Here is a 25,066-nt window from a genome sequence, read left to right on the forward strand (position 1 = left end):
CTGAATTTTCTCTCCTATGAATAGTGAGGATCCCTCTTTGCACATGTTATATTCTGCTTAGTAAGTGTTTGGTAGCAGAAAACTCCAGCTCATGCCTAAAACACTTTTGTTACAACCAGCTATTGAGAAAAGGTGAAACAAAAAGTAGTTTCTCTGTCTAGTATATAACAAAAATTGTGTATCACAGACATCATGTCTAAACATAGGGAAGTGATTAGGACATTTTTTGGTATTAAAAGAGATACAGAGTTTTAATATACATATGGCTGGAAAATGGGTATATTTTTGTGATAATACTGTCATTTAAAGTTCAGCTATAAAACATGTTTGGGACATTCTGTGTTTATGATGTGTTGAGGGAAGTGTCTAAAACATTTCTATTTTGAGGAAAGTGAAACCAGACTTCAGTTAGTGGCATGCAAATGAGGTGGCTCCTGTTTCTGTTTGAAGTTTTTGTGCTTTTTTTCTTTCTGTGTCTAATGTTCATTGTGGGGATTTTTGTGCAGTGTGCTGCTTAGCCTTGCACACTGAGGTTTTTAGAAGATTTCATGAAGAAAGTGCTTTTATCACTGATCAAGAAGTGCGTCCAGTGATTTTTGTCTTCTGTGCTGTCATACTAATCTGATAATTTGGTCATGGTATCAAAGGGTTTTTGTGTGCTTCAGTGATTGGGTTTCATTTGTATAACTGTCAGTACAACTTCATGCAATAACATGAAACTCTTTGGAGTCCTTGCTAATCTTTTCTGTTGGTTGATTGGTTGAAGAGTTTTGGTCCAGAAAGAACAAATGACCGTTAAACCCTCTCTTTCTTTGCTGGGAAGACCATGTTCTGGCTATTATAAAAGAGTCTTAAAAGGAAAGATTTTTTTGTTTGGTCTGTGGGCTAATTCTTAATGAAACTATTTGACATTTTCCCTCCTTCTTTTAAATTGAAAATCTTATTTTGTATGCTGACCTCTTGTCAGATTTCTTTGTTCTGTGAAATGGCTGCATTTCTTTTGGGTAGTTTTGGCTGTACTGGAAGGAGTGTTCAAGCGCAGAGATGTAGGATGTGTAGAATAGCTCATAGAATCTCTGACTAAAAGGGGAAAAGTAAAAAATGGTGTTACAGTGTTTTTGTTAAATCATTCATAAGCCTAGGAGCAATATTTTGCAAATAACTGGTAAGCTAATTCAAGCAGCTGCTTTTAAATACATTACTCTCATATCTTCCCCTGGTTTCTAGTGTAATACGTATTCTTAAGAATCTCTCAATAAGTCTACAAAGCCTATATTGCTGCTCTGTTAATGAGTACTATAAAGTAATAAATGTAGCTTTGTATTTCATGTTTTATGTGAAAGTAGAATTGTGTGTGCTGTTCAATTTTATGTTGCATTAATGAAGGGTTCAAATTTCAGTGACCTAGATTTTCTGTTTATCAACTTCCCTATGTAAGAAGGGAAGGCATTCTTTGTGAACTCTTGAGAGGTAATGCGTGAACACAAGTAACAAATTTTATATTTCTGTTTCAGCACTCAGTCTGTTCAGACTTGAGCTGTCCTATTAGAGATGTAAATATTATGTGTTATGCAACTCACCCATTTTTTTTTTCCAAACAACTTCTAAACATCTGTAATACTTTTCTTAGGATATGAGTTGATGTAACCTGCTGAAATAGTTCTCTTGACAGCTGGATTATAAGAACTTGAGTTCCATGTTCCGGAAGTAAATTAATACTTTTCATGTTTAGATGAAGAAGATGACTTTGTCAATAAAAGAATTTCCCAGAAACCGAAGGAGAATGGGACATCAGCAATCAGTTGTCCAGGAACAACTATGGTGAAAAAGGAGGATGTAAAACCACGAGCTAAGAGTAAACCATTATCTCCAGTGAAAAAGACTCCCACCTCAGCACTTGATTACTTTGGGACAAGTAGTGTCCAACGCTCAGAAAAGAAACTGGTAGCAAGTAAAAGGAAGGAAGTGAGTATTGTTTATGTTCCTTTAGGCTGCTCTTGTGTCTGATGGCAGATCAAAATGCCCATTTTAATGACTGCAAGGAGGTATTTCACTGCTTATCCTACTTAGTTTTTAATAACCACTCAAGTATCAGTTCAGTTCTGATGATATGTGCAGGCATATCAAGTCTTCAAGTGCAATCTCAGAGTAACATTTCCATGTTTGAGAAGTAGGACAAAGTTGAAAGTATTTTCTTTATGGCTTCTTCTCAAGTGATTTTTGTTAAAGTTAAGTAGTTTTCTGAAGTTAGTGAGTTGATGGAATAATTTATTTTTAGGCATGGAGGGCAGGAATGAGAGGAGGAGGTTGTTTTCCTAAGCTTTATGGCACATATATTCATGGAATAATCAAGCACCAAATAAAGTATGGAGGATATGAAAAGTTGAAAATGTAGTTGTTTTTCCTTTCAAGTTGGCCAACTGTCATAGCTTCAGAGTTGTTGAGCATTGTTTGAAGAAATGAGATACTTATATTGTAGCATGGTTTTGTTTCGAATAGTAAAATCTCTGGATAATAGCCTTGTTTTATAGTGTTTAGGTTAGAGAGCTAGGAATAAAATGCTGCGTCACATTTTCCATTTTTCCATAAAGATTAAATTATTATAATTTAAATAGTATTGGGGAAACTGAACTGTTGGCCCTCTTTTCTTACATGTAGCCTTCACAAAGCAGAGACAGCACAATAGATGATGAGGCCATTGCTAGGCAACTGCAGCTTGAAGAAGATTCAGAGGTAAAAGATCTATAAATCTGTTGCTCTATGCCAAGAACAGTTTATTTAACTTCAAATTGGTTTTCCTTAAGAAATTAAGATGGACTTTCCATGTATGCTGTAAATAAGTGTAATAAAATTCATCTGTATACTTAACTCTTGCAAATATGTGCAGACACAGCCACACAGTTATTTTTATAGGCAGTATTTCAGTTACATAAATAGAAGATCTCAATCTATTCTCCGTCCAGCCAGACTTTCTCGTTACTTGTGCAGTTGATGTGCCTATAATAACCTTGCATTTCACACAGAATTCTCTTTCTGCTTCCTCATGTGTTTTGGTTGTGTTTTGCTTTTTTTATTTCTTCTCTGGACTGAGAAATTAAAAGCTGTTGCCATCTGTTATTGGCTGTTTCACTTACTATCATCTGAGATTTTTTTATAGTTGAGAAAAATGGGAATTACTTAGGTGTGCATCCTAAACTTTCCTGTTTGAATCAGTCCTGATAGGAGGGAAAGGTGTACTTCTCATACATCTTTACTTCCTTTTGGGAAAAAAAATTCACTTCCCACATACTTGTGATATTGAGTATTCCTTGAAGTACATGTATGGTACAAGCAAAAGGCTCATCCTTGACCTCCCCAGAGGTGTTATGAATTTAGCTGTATTAGAGAGTTAAACAACCTGTCATGAAAAACAAAATATTGGCTTTAATTTGAACTGATCTTGCATATAACACTCCCATTGTCTGAGGAATGTACTTTATTTCAGGTGTATCTCTTCCTCAGTCTGGTTTGTAGTTGCTGTCTGTTTTGTAGTTGTAGTCTGGTAGTTGCTGCCCTTCCCCTTTCTCACTGTACACAGAGAAGATAAATACATTTCATTGTTGTGGGCACATTAAAAAAAGCCTGTGGCATAACGATTTTATAAAGTGATCTGTTTGAAAATAATTGCATGGCGTATTGGACTTCAAGACAATTATTAAAGGATTTTTGTTGTGTTTTGTTTTTTTTTTTTTTAATTGAAACAACGGTAGATATTTATTGCCAACCATATACACTGTTCAGGAATAAAAAAGGTTTTCTCCAGAGAGCCATATGGGATAGGAAAGGTTACTTGGTGATCGGTTACCACTGTAGATGTCACATTTATTTTGTTAGCTGAAATAAAAATGAAGCCAACCTGGTTTTTTTTAAGGAATAAAGAACTTTCTCAGATACCACGTGCAGTATTTGTTCTTACTGGTTCTTCTGTCAGAGAAAATCAGTTGTGCAAGTAGAAATATTAAAAAGTACATTTGATTCCATAAGGTAAACAGAACTTGCAACAAGAGCTAGGCTAAGGACAGCAGCCATATTCTCCGAACTGCCATGTATTTTTTTCATATGATATGTTGCTAGCAGTGAACGAAAGTAAAACATGCATTATAGGACACAATAATACTTAACAGGCTTTGTTCTTGTCTGCTGGTACGATGCACGTTTTCCACTATGTGCTGTCATATTTTAGATGAACATTTTGTGTTGAGTTTTAAAAACTTGTAGTAGAATTAGGACTTGTCAGATATGAGCCTAAAAATCTCTTTTTCTGTTTAATTTTTTTTTGGTATTCTTTCAGCTGGAGAGGCAGCTGCATGAAGATGAAGAGTTTGCTAAAACTTTGGCCATGTTGGATGAAACACCCCAGAAGAAAAAGGTTGGACTCTTTTTCAACTTTAATTTTTAGAAATTGCATTGCTCGGACACTTAATCTTTGTTTGCATAGAAATGCATTAAAAACAGCAAGAAAGTGTTTGCATAAACATAACATACTCACTTTTCAAATTTTCCTCCCTCAGTAAATAGTGCCTTCCCAGTCACACAGCAGGCATCAGTGTATCTTTGTGCTACCTGCCTCTGTTGAAATGGGATTTTTAAGTTCTAGTTCTAATTGAGTGAAGTGTATTGCTTTAGATCAGCTTATAGGTCCATTGGTTCAGGAGGACCAGATCAATGGCACAGCTTGGTGAAAAATGGTGGGAGAAAAAGGAAGGAGGGTAATTTGTTTTTCAATCTTTGCTTTTCAGTGAAGGGGTGAGCAGGGATATTGAGGATTTCAGACTAGTGTGTGGAAGTCTTCTCAGTTGTCATGCCTTGTGCTGTAAGGCACAAGGCTCTTACAAGTTAGCGCTGCTAATTTGAATATAGAAAGTATTAGTACTTCTAAACTAATCAATAAACCTACTGGAATCGAAATCTACTATAACCTGGAGATCTGTCTGACCTTTGACTTAAAGAATGATCATCTGCATGACTGACTGCAGAATTTGCTCATCTGCTTGCCTTGGATAGAGATTGCATTCTGACTTGTGGTAGGGACTGAAAGACATCTAACAAAGCTGATCCCTACTTAACAGTAAGGACATCTGGGGATCTGGACTTGGTGGTAGCTTGGGACATGCATCTCTGACTTTGGCATTGTGTGTTTGTTCAGGCTCGGAAGGATTCAGGAGGTGAGCAAGCAGCGTTGAGCAGCAAGAGCAGTCCTAGCGTGACAGAACGATACAAGCAGTCGGAAAGAGGTAGGACATGGAATATGGAAAGCATTTCACCAATTTATAATATTGATGAGATACATCACAGAATCATGGAATATTAGGGGTTGGAAGGGACCTCTGAAGATCAAGTCCAACTCCCCTGCCAGAGCAGGACAAAAAAAACCAACACAACAACCACCAGCTAGGACAGATCACTCAGAAAGGCATTCAGACACATCTTGAAAGTCTGCGGAGAAGGAGACTCCACAAGCTCTCTGGGGAGGCTGTTCCAGTGCTTTGTAACCCTCACAGTAAAGAAGTTCTTCCTCATGTTGAGGTGGAACTTCCCATGCTTGAGTTTGAATCTATAATTCATATATTCTTATGTATGTGCTCTCCTCCCTCTGCCCCCATCAAGGGAAAGCAACAAACTCGACAGGTGAAGCAAAGAATTACACTGCAAAGGAGCAGAGTAAATCTGAACATTCAAAAGGGTCTCGTTCAGCCTCACAATCATCTGATGGTAAAACAGCAAGAGAGTTGACGGATAAGGCCTTGCCTTTGAAACCTAGCTCTAAGCTTGTGTCTCTGAAACAAAAAGAAGACACCGCTGAAAAGGAAAGAGGTGCTCAAAGTTTAGTATCAAAAGAAAAAACTGCTTCAGGGAAAGAAGAGAAGATAACACCAAAGAAGGAGAAAATTTCTCCAAAGAAGAGTGAGGTAGGAACTATCAAAATTATTTTACTTGGCTTGGTGTAGTTTGTAGGAAAGCAGTTTTCATTTATTATTGTTTCTGTGTCACTGATGTAACTTGATACTTTGAATCCTCTTGCCAATTTTTAAGACCTTGAATTCTGGTGAGGATTTAAGTTCCTTGCAATTGTAAAAATATAGGAAGAAAATTAGCTGGCAAAGTGTAAATTAAATGCATGAAGGAACCGAGAGTTCTTTAATGTTCATTAGGTATGCATGTACTCTGCAAAATCAGTTTAGTGCTTTTCTATGTTTAACTTTCCTGAAAAAATGCAGAATGCAGGAATTCTGACACCTAGTGAGCAAAAGCTTACTGCTTTTGTTGAGTGTGGTAACCTTGTGGAGCTAAACTGCTGCTGGAATGAAAAATGCCATTGTCTGGTGCCTTTTTTCCTTTCCTCCTTTCTCCCTACTCTCTTTTTCTGAAGTATATTTCTTATGGCTGATGTGTTATGTAGGAATATAATTTAGTTTTAACTGTCTGGTTCAGTAAATGTAATTATTGACCATACAGTTGTTGGCAACTTCAAAAACATACTTTTTAATAATAAAATACAAAATATCCAAATTTGACACAACAGTTGTAATGGCCAGCAACTTTTTTTGGGGTGAGATCTAAATAATTTTTTACTGATTAAAAAGCTTTAATGTCTCTTAAAAGTAGAAATCCTACAAAATAGACTTCATATAAATGTAGATCTGCCCATACTTGATCATCATTCTGAAATAAAATAGGTTATGAATTTAAAGCAACAATATGTGAATTAAGTGAGCATGTACATGTGGAATATAGCTTAGTCTCCAGAAACATGACAATAAACAATGGGTACTCTTTTTTTAACTCTTGGGCAATTTAAAAAAAAAATCTTTTTAAAAATAACAACAAAAAATACCTCAAACCACAGAAGTACCAAAACTAGAGCAAGTTTCTGTATGTATTGCATGTTAATACATTAAAAAAAAGTATTAAAACTTTTCCTTTGGTGCATAAAAATATCCTACACTGTGATACTTGGGTTTATTTTGTTGTTTTTACATATTAAATGTTTACATGTTAAATTTAACATGTTAAATGTTTTTCCCTTCTGCCCCAGTCTGTAAGCCCTGAGGACTCTGAAAAGAAGCGAATCAATTACCAAGCCTACCGAAGCTTCCTCAATCGCGAGGGGCCAAAAGCACTGGGTTCCAAAGAGATACCTCAGGTGAGTTTGGCTGCAGCAGGATTCTAGAGTAGAGTTGGGGTGTGTCATAGACTTGGTGCTACAAGTGATCTAACCCATATCAGCTAAACTGTTTAAAAACTGGCATTTTATTCTATTTCAAATATGAAATACATATTGGAATGCAAAGCAGTGACGAAGGAAATGTACTAAGAAATTTAATTCAGTACTAGGTTAACTAAGTCATGATGATGAAAAATAATTAATGGTCTTAAAGTTGAAGATTGCTGTCACTCGTTTAACTGACATGCTGTGCTTCAGCACAGAGCATTACAAGTGTGATCAGTCAGGTAAACAATGTGTGAAGTTTTGTTGGTAGCTGTTTCTTTTAGTGGCATTTGAACTTTCAGATTTATTATCTATCTATCCTACCTGGCTAGGTAACATAAGCTTATTTTTAAAGTTTCATAGGGTACTTGGTATGGTAGGGAGATGCTGAAAAATTATTTTTATCAGGTAATGGTATTTTCTGCAATGCTGTGGTTCTCAGGGTGCTGAAAACTGCTTGGAAGGCCTGACATTCGTCATTACAGGCGTTCTGGAGTGTATTGAAAGAGATGAGGCCAAATCCCTGATTGAACGTTATGGAGGAAAAGTAACTGGCAATGTTAGCAAGAGGACAAATTACCTGGTTATGGGGCGAGATTGTGGCCAAGCTAAATGTGAAAAGGTGAGTATTCCTCCCCCTGAGCAAAGCAGAAGTGAAGCTGTGAATTGTTCAGATCTATCCATATTGATTTTCAGTATGTCTGCTAAAAGGAGGCAGTGCTACAAATAAAATGTATGTTAAAAGGGTAAGTTGCCCAATGTTTTAGGGCTTTGTTTGGTTTTTATTTATATATACACACATATATGAAAAAATAATAAAAGTCTTATGGTTGTTGTGTTCCTAAACATGAGCTTTATTGGAAAGCACTTCGAAGTGAATTAGGTAACTCCTCACTTCACTTGACCTTACTTTGAATTCTTTCTTTGGCTTCAGGCATCAACTTTAGGGACAAAGATTATTGATGAGGATGGTCTGTTTGATCTCATTCGAACCATGCCAGGCAAAAAATCCAAATACGAGCTGGCGGCTGAAACAGAGGTTTGTTTATAATAACCGTAGGATTGGTGGTTTTTTTGTTTGTTTTTGTTTTACTTTGGCTTGTTTTTAATGTCAGGAGTTTTGTTATTCTCTACCAGTAGCAATAACCCTATAATTGTCAGCTTGACATTCTAGGTTAAAAGCACTGAAAGTGAAAATTTGAAATTTTTGTTAAGACTTCTACTGGAGAGCTACGGGGTTTTTTTCCTCTCCTTTTATACTTGGACATTATTCTATATTCTGTACTGTAGACATAGGACAACTCTAAACCACATGTTTACATAACTGATGTTGTCTTTATGTGGTACTTAACTAATAGTATTAAAGATAACATTTTTTTTCAGGGAATACTGTAAAAATAGTAACAAGTTTTTTATACACATTTTAAATTCAGTCTGTAGTGGCCAATAAAATGTTATTGAAATCTCCATTAGCTCTAGCATGCTGAGCATTCAGTATAAATGTTGCCTTGGTACTTTTGATGTGGCTAGACGTGAATTGTTCCATATAAATGTAGTATTGATGTCTTAAGGAAAAGCAACTCCAAGCTTACTGCCTAGTTACTTCTTTAGAATTGTTTTGGATTTAATGCTTTCTGTGGTTGTGGGGGTTTTTGAGGTTCTTTTTTGGTGGTTAAATAACTGGTTCTTTTTTAAAGTTGTGTGCTTGAGAGGGGAGTGTTCCTTATTGGAAAGAGGTTTATTCCCAGTTCCTCCTACTTTAATCCATGTGTTTCTAGTGGGGATTTTTGTGTTTGGTGGTTTTGGGTTGGGTTTTTTTGTGTGTATTTGAGCTTGGAAGTGCTGTTTTGTGAGAGCTGAGCTTCAGTTCCATGAGTGTCTGGTGGCCCATTCATTCCAACCTGACAGTTCCCAGTTTTGCATTATCTTTTTAATGATGTGTAAGGCTTAGTGTCTGAGTGGACTGCCCTTGGAATGACCATAATGTTTCCTGCCTCTTTTTGGGTTGTGCTTTAGAACCAAGTGATGCCATGTTTAACAATGGCTTATTTTTCAGAGGGGAAAATTTCTCTATGTGCTTTTGAAGTTTTCTTTTTCAATAAATAATCTTTGTTACTTTCTTAAGCCTGTGCCTGTGTTCAAAGACAGCATGTTTGTATGTCATTTTTGAAATTTCCCTTTAATTTTCTTACTTCTATTTTCCTAAGGCAAAGAAAATAGAGTCAAGACCTAAAAGGACACCACAGAAAGCTGAAGCTGGAAAAACAAGCTTTAGCCCCTTCAAAAAGGAAGCTGATAATAAAAATAATAAATTTACTTCTGAAAAAGGAGATACTGTCAAATCTCTTAAGAGAGAAACCATCGTTCGAAAGCTTGTGGATTTTAAACGGCAAACTGTAGACAAGAAAGAAGCCCCAAAGCCCAAGGAGGACTTGGTTTCTGAGATTAATGAAGATGGAACAGAGAAATTGCTATGGGTAGATAAATACAAGCCTGTATCTGTTAAGGCAATAATTGGACAACAAGGTGAGCAGAGCTGTGCCAATAAACTGCTCCGGTGGCTACGAAATTGGCACAAGAATACCTCGGATGATGGACAAGGTGACCAGCGTGGTTAACTTCTCTCTGTGTTCTTCCATGCCAATCATACAGCTTGGTTCTTGGGACTGATAGGGATCTTTGAGATAGCAGAGCAACTCTAGAACAGGAATGAGGCTGAAGTCAGGTGCACTTTGAACAAGCAGTTGACCCTCAGTGTGGTGGTGTTTGTGTTGGGTTTTTTTTTTCTGGGTTTTTTTTTTAGTAGTTGTTAATTTACCACCATCTTGTGTTTTAGCCCTGGCCCACAGCTGAGTCCTGCTGAGCTGCTCATTCAGTCCCCCAGCTGTGGGATGGGGGAAGAAATCAAAAGGGTAAAAGTGTGAGAAAACTCGTGGATTGAGATAAAGGCAGTTTAATAGGCAAAGCAAAAGCTGTGCACAGAAGCAAAGAAAAAACAATTCACCACTTCCCATCAGCAGGCAGGTGTTCAGCCATCTCCAGGTCAGCAGGGCTCCATCACACACAACCATTGCTTGGGATGACAAATGCCATCACTCCAAATGTCTCCCCCTTCCTTTGTCTTCCCCCAGCTTTATATCCTGAGCATGATGTCATATGGTACGGGATATCTCTTTGGTCAGCTGGGGTCAGCTGTGCATGCTGTGTTCCCTCCCAGCTTCTCTGCACCCTCAGCCCACTCACTGGTGAGTGGTGTGAGGAGCAGAAAAGGCCTTGACTCTGTGTATGCATGGCTCAGCAGTAACTAAAACATCCCTGTGTTATCAACACTGTTCAGCACAAATCCAAAACATAGCCCTGTACCAGCTACTGTGAAGGAAATTAACTATCCTAGCCAAAACCAGCACACCCCCACCTTCTTCCACAAAAAACCCCACCACATTCAGAAAAGCAAACTGTGTCTGAAGATATTTTTAAAATCTTGTGGTATTCTCTTAAATGTGATTTTTTTTTTCCAAAAGAAACCAAAATAACCTAGCAGTAATATATATATGTGTGTGTATGTGTATATATATACACAAATGGCCTTACTTACATCCTATTGAATTCTTTCTCACCAAGAGAAATGTTGGCCAGTGTGTACACATGATGAAAATACAGGATGGCAACATGTCTGAAGGGCTGCTGTCATGCATGGGGAAGAGATGCATTGTTAAGGTCATGGTTCTGCCTGACAAGCAGCCCGTGTCATGTGTCCTGCAGACATTTTTCTGGTGTTTGAAGTAGTGGCTAACTGCAAATGTAGTGGGTAGTAGGGTTTTTTTGTATGGTGCATTTAGGATTTGGTTTAGTTTGGGGTGTTATTTTTTAATGATGTGTGGTTGTGAGGAAATTGCAGAAATGGTTGTACTGCATTAGTAACACTTTTGCAATTTTTCAGTTTTTAGCATCACTGTAGGTATTAAGGTGGTTTCAACTGCTTTTCCTCAAATGATTATGGTGCAGATGTGTGTATATTTTTGATATGCATATCAAGCCTTAAATAAGAAAAAACTCCAGTGATGCTTAGTATCTTAAAAGATTTACATGGAGTATGCAGTTGGTATTGTATATACAGAGGTAAAACCTGGAATCTTCTTTTGCAGCAAAGACCAGTAAAACTGGAGGCAAAGATGATGGTAGTGGGTTTAAAGCAGCATTACTTTCTGGTCCACCAGGAGTTGGTAAAACTACTACAGCTTCTTTGGTTTGTAAGGTGAGTTCATATTGCCAGTTGTTCTCAGCACTATTTGTTATATATTGATGCTGTATGTGGATACAGATGCAGTGTGCGGGTGGAGATCCCATGAATGACTAGTCTTTTTCCCAGCAGAGTTCCACCTGCATGGAACAGGGTTACAGGTTCTGCACTAGCATGGTCTTTTCAGCTTCTGGTTTCTGCCCTAGCTTGCTCACAGCTGCTTCAGGTCTCTGCAGGGCATTTCACTGTGCTCCACAGGAACAGCCAACAAAACTGGCTTGTTCAAGCTGCAGGAGTGGTGTGCAGCTCTGTGCCGTGCTGGGGCGTGCTCCTGCCCGGGTGTTGGCAGGTACACGAGCAGCACAGTTAAATTCTTTCAGAGATTGATGTGCAGCCCAATCCTGTTCTGAAGTGGTAGGACTGCTGGGAGAGCCATGTGTTTCCTAGCTGTTAATTATTTAAAAGCTTTTCTTTGGCTTTCAGATGGACGTGGCATGTTTCTTGTCCTGGTTCTTTGAGCGTAAGAGTTTGTTGGGCGCTTGGAAGTACCATGGAGCTTAACCAGCCTTGGCTCATGGTTCTCTTTCTGCCCCTGCTGGCAGTTCTGTTAATCTTTGAGAACTAAATCTGTGCCGCTCACTCTTTATTTTGGTAGGGTGGGTTTTTTTGGTGTGCTCTTTCCCCATGGCTTCCTCTCCCAAGTTCTCTTTTGGGCATATCTGTTCATGTCTGGTTATAAGTGTTTTTTGGAGTGCAAGAGATACAGGAAAAAAAAAGCGAAGAAGGATTCAAAGCTACAAATGATATGCAAAAATGGTGTTGTAAGAGCTTTCTTCTGGGACTCTGAAGTACTGTTTCTAATTCTGAGTATGCGTATGCTTTTTCACTGATCTATGTTATATTGTGTGGTTTGTGTGTTTGGTCTAGGAACTGGGGTATAGCTACGTGGAGCTGAATGCCAGTGACACTCGCAGTAAGAACAGTCTAAAGGAAGTGGTTGCTGAATCGCTTAACAACACCAGCATCAAAGACTTCTGTTCTGGTATGTCTGTTGTTTGAACAATTTTGGGAAGTCTGGTTACAGTAGGGAGTAACTTCCTGGTTACACCACCATGTCAGGGATTTAACTTGCTCATCGGGAGAAGGGATCTGGCTCTGATAGGGATGGCTTTGTTTAGTAAGCTGTTTTATTTCATCTTCAGTTGTAGAATTAAGTCCTGCTATTACTAGAATCAGTTGTTAATCTGCACAAACTACTCACTAACTCTGCATCTGCTCCTCTGTTATGTGGGACTTGAGTCTTGGATGACGGCATGGGGTTATAGTCCTAATCTGTGAACATAGATTTGTGTGATTAAATGGCAGAGCAAGAGGTTCGCCACCACCTTAGTTGTCTAGGATGGGCTTACCTAACCTATAAAGCATTGGGTAAAACTCTGAGCAAGACCTTGGTTTATTCCCATCTCATTTTTTTGTCCATATTCATTTTCAGGCACATCCTCATCAGTTAGCGGGAAACATGTATTGATCATGGATGAAGTGGATGGTATGGCAGGCAATGAAGACAGAGGAGGGATTCAGGTGAAACTTAATAGTTCCTAGCAAATGGCACTGCTAAGAGTGCATACCATATACAGCACAAAGTATTTCAAGTCAGTTTCTCCTCAACCCATGGTCCATAGCAAGTCTGTAGAGTACAGTTTATCTGACCCATGTGTAAGAGGAGTTATGTATTGGTAGAGGGGGAAATGATACTTATGTCAAAGAAGTGATAGGGAATGCTGAATTTGGGTGTTTGTGCTTCAGATGTTGATTCCTGGACAGGTGAATATATCCTCAGGTTTCTGCAGCTGACATCTATCTGCAGTGGGATGTTTGTAGTCTGACTGGGACAGTTGCTCTCTTCAGTAGATAGTAACACTGAATAAATAATGTGGCATAGGCAGTGTTGTACTGTCTTCTCCTTGGCAGCTCCACTTGTATATTTAGATTTCCTATGGTCACATGCAGTACTTTGACAAGAAAGGGCTTACAGATCTCTAGCTCAGATGCAGACATTTATGTTGCAGTAATGTGAAATTGAATTGAATTTCATCTTCATTGGAGCAGGCAAAGTTTGTTCTTGTTAGCTTAATAGTTCTGAAGCCTCGGGTTTTAAGCTCTTTGGACAGGGAAGAGCTGGTTTTTTTACTTCCATCTTCATTGTTTGTGGCAGGATGCAGTCAGAAAGATGGGTGCTCCCTCTCGGCATAGGCCAGATCAAACTGGCCTTTGGATGAATGAATCTGGTTCTGCAGGTAGACAGCTTTGCTCTGGGCTATTGATCTTCATTGCTTCATGAAGAATGGTCAAAACATGATTACTGGAGGTAGATATTTGAAATGGGTAGGCAGCAAATGTGTGCAACTGAATAGAATAGCAAGTAGAAAAAGGAGGAGAGGGGCTGGGTTTCACTGTGTGGAAACACGATTACAGTAGGAAGAGTTTTATATACTGGTATCTGTCAAAGATCTGATTTAAGACAGGAACTAAAGCTGCTTGGTATGACATCTTGGTAATTCTTGTTCTCCAAGATATCTAATGTAATTGTTGTAATGTGTTTAAATCACAGGAGCTGATTGGTTTGATTAGACACACAAAGATACCCATCATCTGTATGTGTAATGATAGAAACCACCCTAAAATGCGTTCCTTGGTCCACTACTGTTTTGATCTTCGTTTTCAGAGACCTCGTCTAGAACAAATTAAGGTAAGAAGGCTGTGGCTGTGTGGACTGCACTGAATTACCATCAGTAACTTCTGTCTTCATGTGGCAGAATTCCTGCAGAATTAGAAACACCATTTAAAACGTAATGGATCACTTCAGAGCATTACTCTGCTTTTCAAAATGGGTTGTGTCTTGAGTTTTTCTTCCCAAAGAATGAAGTATCTCAAAGCATTTCAGATTTAGGAGCCTGTCTTAAATATATTTAACTTTTTTTTTTTTTAATTATATGCTTTTTTTATAGCAATGACAAGGGATGACTTGTATTTTTGAGAGAAAATGTTAATTATAATAATGCTCTTTCATAGATATGTCAATGTGTTGTGTAGGGGGAAGAATTAATAGGAATTCTTACTATAGTGACATATGCTCAATTGCGTGTATTACAGGGTGCCATGATGTCTATTGCATTTAAAGAAGGTTTAAAAATTCCACCACCTGCTATGCAAGAGATAATCCTGGCAGCAAATCAGGACATCAGACAGGTCAGTGTCCATTCAGCATCACTGTCCCTTCAGAGAGCATCTCATGTACAAGTCCTTGATTTCAATCTTGTATCTGAACATTGTTGTTATTTTTATGAATAGATATCAGGCTGGTTTCTGCTAGTCTTCCATTTAAATGCTACTGTGTTACCACATTATGTATTTTGTTCTTCAGGTTTTACATAATCTTAATATGTGGTGTGCAAAAGATAAATCTTTGACTTATGATGAGGCTAAAATGGATGCCAGCAGAGCCAAAAAGGATATCAAACTGGTAAGTGATGCTTTACAAGCATCTTCTGAACTGAAGCACTGATAGCCTAGACATAGGGAGCTGTCAAACTTGCCACAAGTAATTGAAGAGCAGTAAATCCAGGACTGAGTCTATACTACCAATACAGAGTAGGGGTAGTCCTGCTGGAAAGCAGCTCCATGGGGAAAGACCTTGGAGTACTAGTGGACAGTAAATTACCCAGGAGCCAGGAATGTGCCCTTGTGGCCAAGAGGGCCAATGATATCCTGGGGTTCATTAAGAAAGATGTGTCCAGGTAAGTCTGGGGAGGTTCTCCTCCCCCTACTCTGCCTGGTGACACCACACCTGGAATGCTGTATCCAGGTTTAGGCTCCTCAGTTCAGTAGAGACAGGGATCTACTGGAGGGAGTCCAAAGGAGAGCTACAAGGATGATTAAGGGACTTGAACATCTCTCCTATGAAGAAAGGCTGAGAGAACTGGAGCTGTTTAGTCTTGAGAGGCTGAGAGGAGATCTCCTTAATGTCTCTAAATATCTGAAGGGTGGGTGTTAAGAGGAAGGGGCCAGTCTCTTTTCAGTAGTGCCCAGTAATAGGACAAGGAACAATGGGTATAAGCTGGAATATAGAAAGTTCCACCTCAACATGAGGAAAAGCTTTAGTGTAAGGGTTATGGAGCACTGGAACAGACTGCCCAGTGAGCTTGTGGAGTCTCCTTCTGTGGAGACTTTCAAGACTCGTCTGGATGCGTTCCTGTGTGCCTGCTCTGGCAGAGTGTTGGACTAAATGATCTTTAGAGGTCTCTTCCAACCTGTAACATTTTAAGATTCTGTATTTTTGTGTTCTGGTCTCTTAGATGAAGCTCATACTTCTCATCCTGAGTCTTTTTTTATAGGAGATAATTCTCTTAATATCAGAAGTAAAACTCAAAACTGGTAAAGCACTAAGAAGGAAGTACTGAACACTGAACTTGTACTGATGAGTCCAGGTGTTGTTTGGTACCATCACTACCATAATTTTGATACTGTGCTTTGTCTTGCTTTTTGTGTTGATCTACAACCCGCTGACTTCTTGAAATACCATTTACTTAGGGCCCTTTTGATGTTGTCCGGAAGGTTTTTGCTACTGGAGAGGAGGCTTCTCGTATGTCCCTGATAGACAAATCGGATCTTTTCTTCCATGATTATTCCCTAGCACCTCTCTTTGTCCAAGAGAACTATGTACATGTCAGACCTGCTGCTGCTGGGTGAGTTATTCCATATGCTAGATTGACGTAGGCTCTTGTGTCAGGGAATTAAAAAACAGACTAAAACATATCTGGATATTTCTGCTTTGTAATAGTCATCTTTGTTATTTTCCAGAGGAAATCTGAAAAAGCACTTCGTGCTCCTGAGTAAAGCAGCTGACAGTATCTGTGATGGTGATATAGTGGACAAACAGATTCGTAGTAAGCTAAACTGGAGCCTTCTTCCAACACAGGTGAGCACTCAGCATTCATTTTGTTTGCTTTGTGGGTGTCCAGTGTGAAAGACCGATCCCTTGAAACTGATGTTTCAGTATGATTTTATGACCAGTATAGTTCATAGGTGAGCAGAGCAGTTTCTCGTATTCATGTTGCTGAACCCTCTCTGTATCATATCATCTTCTGAACCTTGGAGCAGCTTGAACCTTCTTTATGAAGTGTAGGAGCACATGCTGCACATTGATTCTGACGTGCAGTTTTATTTGTGCACTTCCTCTCCCAGCCTCTCAGCAGACCAGTATTTCTCCCAAAGTGCAGAATTTTGCCACTGTACAGTGAAGCCGATGACTGAAACATTACAAGACTTGTGCTTAAAGGATTATGACTGACATCAGAGAGTGTACCATAGATGCAGTGGAAGGCACCTCTGGAAGTCATTAATCCATGCCCTGCTTAGTGCAAGTCCAGTCAGATAAGTTGTTTAGGAACCGAGCTACCCGAGTTTATGTAGGTTCATGGTGTTCTTTGGAAATGTCTCCTTCACTGTGTCCATCTGCTGGAGACCAGCACTTGCTTGTGAGAAGTCAGATGCTTGTCTGAGTGTGCTCTGAGAAATGAAGAGGCTTGGGGGTTTTGTTTGTTTTTTGTTTTGTTAAATGGCTTTTAAAACTCAAGTTTTAAAACAGAGAGATTTTAGAACATGTTTACAAATAGGGTGGCACAAGAATTGTAGCTGTAACCTGAAAGGGGCTGGACAAAAACAAGCAGCAAATAAAGAGTTACCTTGAAATGAGATGTTTCCAGTATGGAACTGAATTCTTTCCCCCCTTCCCTGCAGTCAAGTAGGGCAGTATGTCATGGTGTCAGTGAGAATAATTCAGTGTGATTTGAGTTTGGCATGTGTGTTACTTTTTCAGGCTATTTATGCAAGTGTTCTCCCTGGAGAGCTGATGAGAGGACACATGTCCCAGTTTCCTGTCTTTCCCAGCTGGCTGGGAAAATTTTCGTCTACAGGCAAACATGATCGTATCATTCAAGAGCTGGCAATGCACATGAGCCTCAGGTAGCACCGACATTCCTCTTCTGGTTTATATCAATGTGGTATTTAGTTTTCACATAGTTCATTACCTACCATTAAGTGTTTGGTACAAATGCAAGTATATTCTGTAAATATGCTCCTGTGTTGTTGGTAACATTTTCTTAGCCCTTAATCTGGACAACAGTCAGACTGCAAACACTTTAAGTATAGTCAGCAGCACTATGACTTTTTTCCCCCAAAAAGTTGTTCCTCAATAAGGGGTGTGTTCTGCTGGCTGGTGTTATATCTGGTTATCCCTGACACAGGTGTGGCAAAAGCACAGTACAACTTGCAGTTAACTCTGGAGGCAGCTGATTACCCATTTGTTGAGGGTGCTTGTGTTTAGAAGTTGTTGTTGGTGGCTGTACAGTTTTACTTACTACTTTCTATTTGACAAAGAACTCAGACATGCAAGAGGACAGTAAACATGGAGTATTTGTCATATTTGCGGGATGCACTTGTCCAGCCTCTGCAAGACTTTGGAGTAGATGGTGTACAAGAAGCTGTAAAATTAGTGGACTCCTACTGCTTGATGAGAGAAGATGTTGAAAATATCATGGAAATAAGCATGTGGGGAGGCAAACCCAGTCCTTTTTCAAAGCTGGATCCCAAGGTAAGACTCACCTGTGATTACTTTTTTCCTTACTTTGCATATCTTAAAAAACAAAACATTCCTAGAATAATAGCTGTGGTGTGGATGTGGTGCTGGCTGAAAGGCTAAAGCTGCTGCAGCTGCAAATGAATAATTTTATTAGCTGTAATTAATCGGAGGCCAGGGAAAGGTCTAAGTGAGGAACATGTGAACATGCATACCCTGAGGATTATGTGGGACTTGCCCACCATACAGTTCTTAGATGCTTTTTGTGTCCTTTTGAGATTGTGTCCTACTTCATAAATCTTTGGTCACATCTTCCCAAGGTCAAGATGATGTGGAACCTCTAGCCAAGAGCAAGTTCACTAAAAATCTGCAGTTTCTAAGCTGATTCTCATAGGTTTCCTTTCAACCTAACAGGTCAAAGCAGCTTTTACACGTGCCTACAACAAAGAGGCACATCTGACTCCATATTCACTTAACTCTGCCAAGACCTGGAAAAGGCAGTCGGCATCTGCAGTGACCCTAGAACTGAATGAAGACTTGAATGTGGAAGAGATCCAGTCTGATGAGGATGAGCAAGATACAGTTGAAAGTGACGCAATGATTAAGGTGACTTAGTTTCCTCAGTGTTAAACTGCCACACTAAACTCTTGTGTTGTTTTTAGCTACTTTTCTGGGACTTGTAACATCATCTGAATAAAAAGAAAATAGTAGTAGATATTGAATACATAACTGCTGAACTTTTAAAGCCTTTACTAGTAGTAGTGTAAAAAAAGTCATAAGTTGTTTGTTACTTTCTGTTTGCATGTGGATTGAAGTCAGACATCACTGTAAACTCATGAATACTGCAGTCAATTCCAAAACTTAGTAATGTTTTAGGTGTTGGTGGGGACCACTGGTAAGGAGCAACCACAGGCCATCTGTGACTGTCACAGATGACCATTCCAGTAAGGCCCTTGGTAGAGATGACCAATTTGGGAACTGTGGTCAGCTCTTAACCCGGAACATTGTAGAGTCTATGCTCCCCGTAACACTTAAAAAATTGATACCTAAAGGGGGAAGGGAAGAGAAGGGATGGCTTTTTCTTTTGACACTGGTTGCATTTGGACTTCTGCTTTTGTCAGGTGGCTGTTGAATTTTAAACTGTCTTTATATTCTGTTTGTAGCAAAAAAAGGCAAAGTCTTCTAAGCTGCCAAAAGGAGAGAAAAATGAAGAAACAACAAAGAAAGAAGGGAAAAGAAAAGAGAAAACAAGACATTAAACAAAATAAAATCTTGCTCCACCTGCAGCTTTGGTTATCTAACTTCCGGAGGGAATGTGAAATGGATCCAGTGATGGAGCTGGGGAAGCAGAACCAGTGTGTTGAAAATGCTCCTCTTATAGAGGTGATGTAGCTGCTGTAATCCCACTATACAGTGCTGTACTTACTCTTAACGTGCTACAACATTACAAGCTCTAAATAGCCTTGTACAACAAACACCAGGTGCATGAACACGGTGATTGTGATGCTTAGTTACCTGGTATTTATACTAAGTCTTCCTCCTACTTCACTTTTTTTTTTTCTTAAATAAATCCCCTGATTTTATGTGGTGAAATCTTGTAAATAGTAGATGCAAAAAAACCCCCAAACCTAAATTGCTTATTTGTACATTACAGAAATTTAGCAGTGTATAAAATTACAATAAAATGTTTCACAGGAGTCTCTTAAAATGTTAAGTTAATGGGGTGTTCTGTCTCTCTCCACCTTCCTAGGGTCTTGGCTTCCCTGCATGTACAGGATGGAGTCTTAAGTCTCTTCCTACAACTTCCCTTTGTTCAGTTAGAGACACAGAAAAGCAATAATGGAATTTAGTTCCAAAACTTGAGGAGCCCCTGCTTAGGCGTTTAATCAAAACCAGAAAGGAATACTTAGAGTAAGAAACATTTAATAGAAAATAGTCATAAAAGTTCAGAACTGATGTAGAAAAAGAATACGAGGAGTTGTTTTTGCCACTCACATAACACAGAATGCCCCTTGCTTTGTCTTTGGTGCAGATAAAATGCAAATTTTGCTTGGTAAGTTCTATTACTATTAATCAAAATACAAAACTTATCAAAAGCTAAGTAAGGCTATCACAAAACAAAAGTGATATAGTGGTGGTGGTTAAATCCTAGTGGGGACATGCGGTGTAATGTAGTCGGAGATCTTCCCTTGCTGCTTGCCACACAACAGAGGCAGTTCTGAAAATAAACAGACGTGGTCAGCCATATCCCAGATATAAAGACTGTGACAGCAAATGACAAGGTTTTCTCAGTCTGAAAAAAAAATAATTACCAAAAGTAAGATTACTGTAGTGTATAGAATTTTATAATATCACTTGTGTATTACTTTGACCTATAGCTAAGTTTTCACATAAGGTGTTTGTAATAGTAAATTTTCCTTCAAGTGTCAAAAATAATGAGGAACTTTAGCTCATTTTCAGTTACCAGCCTCTTAAAACAGATCTTGGATCTAAGTGTGTGGTATAGACAGAGCAGTGGTCTCAGTATCTGGCTTGAAATACATTTCAGTAGTATATTGCTGTTATTCTGTGATATGTATCTATAGTATGTATTCTTAAATTCTGTTTAACACCAAAGCTAAGATCATGTAACCGACATTTGAGATCTGCTCCTTCCTGTAGCATCTCTGTCTTCCCACACTTAAAACTCTTGTGATATGTAGGGTATGATGATGCTGAGATGTTCAGGCTGTTCTCCAAGCTACTACAGCACAATTGGTTACATGTGCAGAAGATGACATGATCAGAGAGGTAAAGTGGTTTAAAGCCTCAAAACTGGAACAATTTAACACATGGGTTATTTGCAGTAGCAAAACCTACCTGTGTTTGCATGCCTGAGGGCAAATGTGTGATACAGCTGAGCCTCAGTTAGCTGAGGAAAGACTCAGGCTGTAGGTTAGATCTTTGAACACTGCGTTTCCCTTGCTGGGAGAAATGGCTGGTATCTTCTACAAAGAGCCCTGTTAAGTAAAAAAAATAGAGGCTGTAGTACGTACCTGAATTCATTAGTCCCCATCTTCTGGTTTGAGGTATTCTGTGCAATCATTTATTTTCTTAAGATGAATAATGTTAATCCTTTCAGAACACATTGGACATATGTTTTCAGTCTGCAACATGCTGTTTGAAAAAAAAGAGTGATTAAATGATGATTCTAACACTTGCAAAGGAAGAGCTGGGCGTGAGGCAGAAAGCATAAAGCCAAGTTCAGAGCAACAGCTGTATCTGTCTACATGGAGCAAAGGTTGGTTTGTTTTTAACATTTGAGAATTAGCATCACCACAGGATGGCTACTGCTGTTTGGAGAGGAGAATTTGGCAGTCAAAACAAACAAAGGAGCTCAGGCTAGAACATGGAAGTGTCTGCAGCTCCACAGTTCTGCCATCTAAAGAGAGCTATCCAACCCTGTTCCCACACTGGGGACAAGAGATTATTACTGCTGAGTCCGTACCCAATACGCTGTGTTTTGTTGACTGCTGCTGTGCCTGTGTCCTGCCCCCCTGCCCTTGTATCAGGTCCCAGGAGCTTAGAACTTCTACAAGCCCACCCCCCACCCCCCGCCAAGTCTGCATTCCTGTTCTGGGAGCCCAGCATCTCTGAGTTCTTTATCATAGTTTTTGGTCCAATTTGAAGCAATGTTCTGGGAGTATGTTAGATGAAACTACCAACTAAGGGGGATTCTTCTTCAGCCTCCCCAGCTGTTATGTGTTTTTAGTACCAAATGAAAGCTTCCTGCTAAATTACAAACATTGGAATCCTGCAACAGAAGAAAAATACCAACTTACTTTTTGAATTCTGAATAAAGGGCAGGAAAGTCACAGTGTGGGCAAACTGTCCAGTCATCTTGTACCATATGCTGACCCTGCACACAAAAGCCACAAGTAACTAAGGGGCAGGTGCTGTCCTAGTGCGCTGGGCATTCAGTTTTCTACCTTCTGTGGTGAAAAAGTCTCAGCAAATGATTTCTAAAGATCTTGAGGAATTAAAAAATAACAACCCTAGAACTGTAATAGTGTCACTGTAGGTTGATTACTGTGTAAAGTCTGTAATTAGAAAAGGAGCTCTCAATAAGATGCCGTGTTTTCGTTACAATTTACATTCTTATTTTTGTAAAATAATGTATTTGTAGAGAATGGCCCTTGAATTACAATTCAAAAAAATATTTTAGTTATGTACAGTTCTAGAAAACATTTTAGAATTACCAAAGTCTACTGGACTTTTTGGTGTTGCATATGACACTCAAAAAGTGCCCCCAGAGCCACACATCCCCTGAGTCCAGGGGGTGGCATTCAGTGCTGTCAACTTTGTGAGCACAATGACTGGCTGGTACTTGCCTCTTCAAACAGAAATTTTTTCTGTTTTGGTATAATTTACTGATTTGCTTTTGAGAGAGAGAATATGTATGTACCTTTTCAAGACAAAAAAAAAAAAAAAAAGCAACACCTCCGTGAACTATATTGAGAGATGTATGCTCTTTATATGCTATGCAACAGTTGGCTTTCATAAGGGCTTTGAAGAGGCAGCTTTCTGAATGATGTTACAAATACCTGTGATGTAAAGGAAGTATAGCCAAGATGGAGCCTAAATAAATAACCTGAAGATGCACATTATACTTGGCTCATGAAGCTTATTTAAAAGCCTTGTTTGTTTTATTTTTTTCCTTAAAATACTACTTTTAAAACCTTACTCTGCTAAACAGAGTAAAAAAATAGGTAATTGGTATTAATATTTTTTAAGACTTTAGTTTTAGTTTTCTTTTGATTTCTGCTCAAGTAAATGTTTTTTTTTTCTGTAGATCCAGTGTGACAAATCACTTGTACCTAGTAAAAATAAAGTGCTATACAATAGCTAAACTCAGTATACTAAGATTTTGTACTGATGCCGGTAACAGTTGGATGTGTGGCTTTTCCACTGGGAAGTCCATACCTTTTCAGTGCACTCTAAATTATCCTGAGACAAAAAATGTTAGTACTTGTAATTTCTGTAAGGCTCAGTAATACAACAAATGCTGAGGTCACTGGCTGAACCATTGCTTAACCTTGGAAGTGCCAAAAAATGTTACATTCTGGGCACTCCCCAAAACAGATTTTTGAAGTGTTTTATTTCTGTGAAGTCTTGGCAGACTGGAGCTTACCAGAGGAAAGCTGTGCCCTCCACAAGCTCCTGCACATGGAATAAGAAAGTAGGGACTTCCATCTCTGCTATTACTGCTCGGAGCAGTGGAGCAGCTGAGCACTGGGCTGGGCAGGCACCAGCAGCACAGTCCTGTGTTCTCCCCAGGGCACCAGCTGCACAGAAGGTGGATGTGCTAGGGGCTCAGGGGAGCCCTGGTGCACACTGCCATCTCAGGAAGTTGAAGAGTTCCAGAATGACTTGGTGATCTCACTGTCACTCTTAAGTGCCTGCAACTTAACAGCTGGCTACTAAGGCCACTCTGTGATAGTTGAAGACAAGAGAAATGTTGGTAACATCTTAGGAAAAAAAACAAACTCCACCAACAGCCCAACCCACCAGAACACCTAGGTTGAATCTACTAGCAAACCAAAGCTGTTCAAATGAACTTGTATTTTAGAAGGAAAGAAAAGTGTTACTGTTCATTCTCATGCTGCAGCAACCACAACAGGCACTCACAGTGGCAATGCAGTACGGGAGGTTGTTTTTACAGCTGGGACACAGAAGCTGGCACTCTGGGAGCTGGAACAAACAATATGGACAGGCTGTTGTTGGCTCCTCTGTCTCTGTTGTGTCTGGACGTCTAGAAGGAAGAGAGACAAATGTGAATAAAAACCTCAAGTGCTTTGAACTTGAACAAAGATGTTTAACAAAGCCTTTGATCCTTAAGAGAGTTTCTCCTTTGTGTTATTTGCATACCCTCCCGAGAGGAAAACTACAAGGCACCCTGTTAAACTAGCTAGGGATCAGCCTTGACACAACAGAACTTCTTGTCACAAGTGTTACCAGTTGCTAAAAATTTAGATGGCTACAAGCAGAGATACTGCACAAGCTCATGGAAAGCTTAAAGACTTAATAAATATCTGAAACACTTACACAGGCTCAGTAAGTCCCTGAGTCCAATACTGAGGCTAGAAAAATATATAAGAAAAGCATTGTATGTGCTTGCCCTGCTCTTGTACACTCAACTATGCTTCCTTCTCTGGCAGAAAATACTGACTAGGATCTATCAAAACAGAACTTCAGATGAGGAAGAAAATGTCAAGAGTTCATCTATTTTATCTGCCCTTCCTTTCTTTTTTATCTTAGCTGCACTTAGGTCTTTATGGTCACAATGGAAAATGTTACAGCTGGGTAGGAAGGATTTTATATGCATGTTGCATTTAAGGCTTATTGCATCCAAGGGAAAAGAAGAAACTTTAATTTTCAGAGAAGGGGGTAATGGTTCTTAGCCTTCCAAATTTGAAATAGTGAGTATGAAATCAGGATATAGCCCATAGGCCTTATGAGCAAAAATGTCATCACAAATAAAGCCTTGATATTGTGTACATTTAAAAGTACAGAGCAACACTGCTCACCTGACCATTGCTTCAATTTTCTTCTTGTATTTAAGATCTATTTTATTACGATACTCAGGTCTCATCAACATAGCAGCAAAATTGAAGGCTGAGTTCTTCAGTCCTGCTCTGTGACACTCAATTACAGTTGAAGTCAAAATTGGCACAATATCTGTAACAGAATGAAACAATGTCAAATACTTATTTGCCAATATTAACGTTTAGAACTCTTGAGCTAATGGAGCTAAAAATGGTACTGAAGAAAAATGGCAGTATTTTTCTTCTTCCTCGTGGTGCACAGTTGCACAGTTTCTGCAATTCCTGCAACCATGCAGAAGAAAATTGTGGCTTTGTCTCTCACTGCCTTGCATGCCTGAATCAGCATGACAGCAGGA

The 25,066-nt window shown here is 39.0% G+C and overlaps 2 protein-coding genes across 2 annotated transcripts in view; one reads left to right on the forward strand and one right to left on the reverse strand.

Annotated features, from left to right (window-relative positions):
* The window catches only part of RFC1 (replication factor C (activator 1) 1, 145kDa), a 32,593-nt gene extending 12,763 nt beyond the window's left edge, over positions 1-19,830 (forward strand). Inside the window, exons 5-25 of the mRNA XM_010006154.1 lie at positions 1,733-1,965; positions 2,659-2,733; positions 4,331-4,408; positions 5,186-5,273; positions 5,647-5,948; positions 7,076-7,183; positions 7,692-7,871; positions 8,184-8,288; positions 9,457-9,850; positions 11,395-11,504; positions 12,417-12,531; positions 12,982-13,070; positions 14,101-14,238; positions 14,643-14,738; positions 14,914-15,012; positions 16,080-16,234; positions 16,350-16,467; positions 17,368-17,513; positions 17,928-18,141; positions 18,541-18,732; positions 19,290-19,830. Coding sequence (XP_010004456.1) covers positions 1,733-1,965; positions 2,659-2,733; positions 4,331-4,408; positions 5,186-5,273; positions 5,647-5,948; positions 7,076-7,183; positions 7,692-7,871; positions 8,184-8,288; positions 9,457-9,850; positions 11,395-11,504; positions 12,417-12,531; positions 12,982-13,070; positions 14,101-14,238; positions 14,643-14,738; positions 14,914-15,012; positions 16,080-16,234; positions 16,350-16,467; positions 17,368-17,513; positions 17,928-18,141; positions 18,541-18,732; positions 19,290-19,385 — 3,131 coding nt within the window. The 3' untranslated portion in view covers positions 19,386-19,830. The remainder of the gene's footprint in view (positions 1-1,732; positions 1,966-2,658; positions 2,734-4,330; positions 4,409-5,185; positions 5,274-5,646; positions 5,949-7,075; positions 7,184-7,691; positions 7,872-8,183; positions 8,289-9,456; positions 9,851-11,394; positions 11,505-12,416; positions 12,532-12,981; positions 13,071-14,100; positions 14,239-14,642; positions 14,739-14,913; positions 15,013-16,079; positions 16,235-16,349; positions 16,468-17,367; positions 17,514-17,927; positions 18,142-18,540; positions 18,733-19,289) is intronic.
* A 1,340-nt stretch (positions 19,831-21,170) lies between these two features.
* Positions 21,171-25,066, reverse strand: part of WDR19 (WD repeat domain 19) — a 41,141-nt gene continuing 37,245 nt past the window's right edge. Inside the window, exons 33-36 of the mRNA XM_010006155.1 lie at positions 24,693-24,843; positions 23,794-23,917; positions 21,948-22,024; positions 21,171-21,282 (exon numbers count right to left, since the gene is read on the reverse strand). Of these exons, the coding sequence (XP_010004457.1) occupies positions 21,171-21,282; positions 21,948-22,024; positions 23,794-23,917; positions 24,693-24,843 (464 nt within the window). The remainder of the gene's footprint in view (positions 21,283-21,947; positions 22,025-23,793; positions 23,918-24,692; positions 24,844-25,066) is intronic.

This window comes from Chaetura pelagica, unplaced genomic scaffold (assembly GCF_000747805.2).
Source record: "Chaetura pelagica isolate M959 unplaced genomic scaffold, ChaPel_1.0 scaffold189, whole genome shotgun sequence".
Classification (NCBI taxonomy): domain Eukaryota; kingdom Metazoa; phylum Chordata; class Aves; order Apodiformes; family Apodidae; genus Chaetura; species Chaetura pelagica.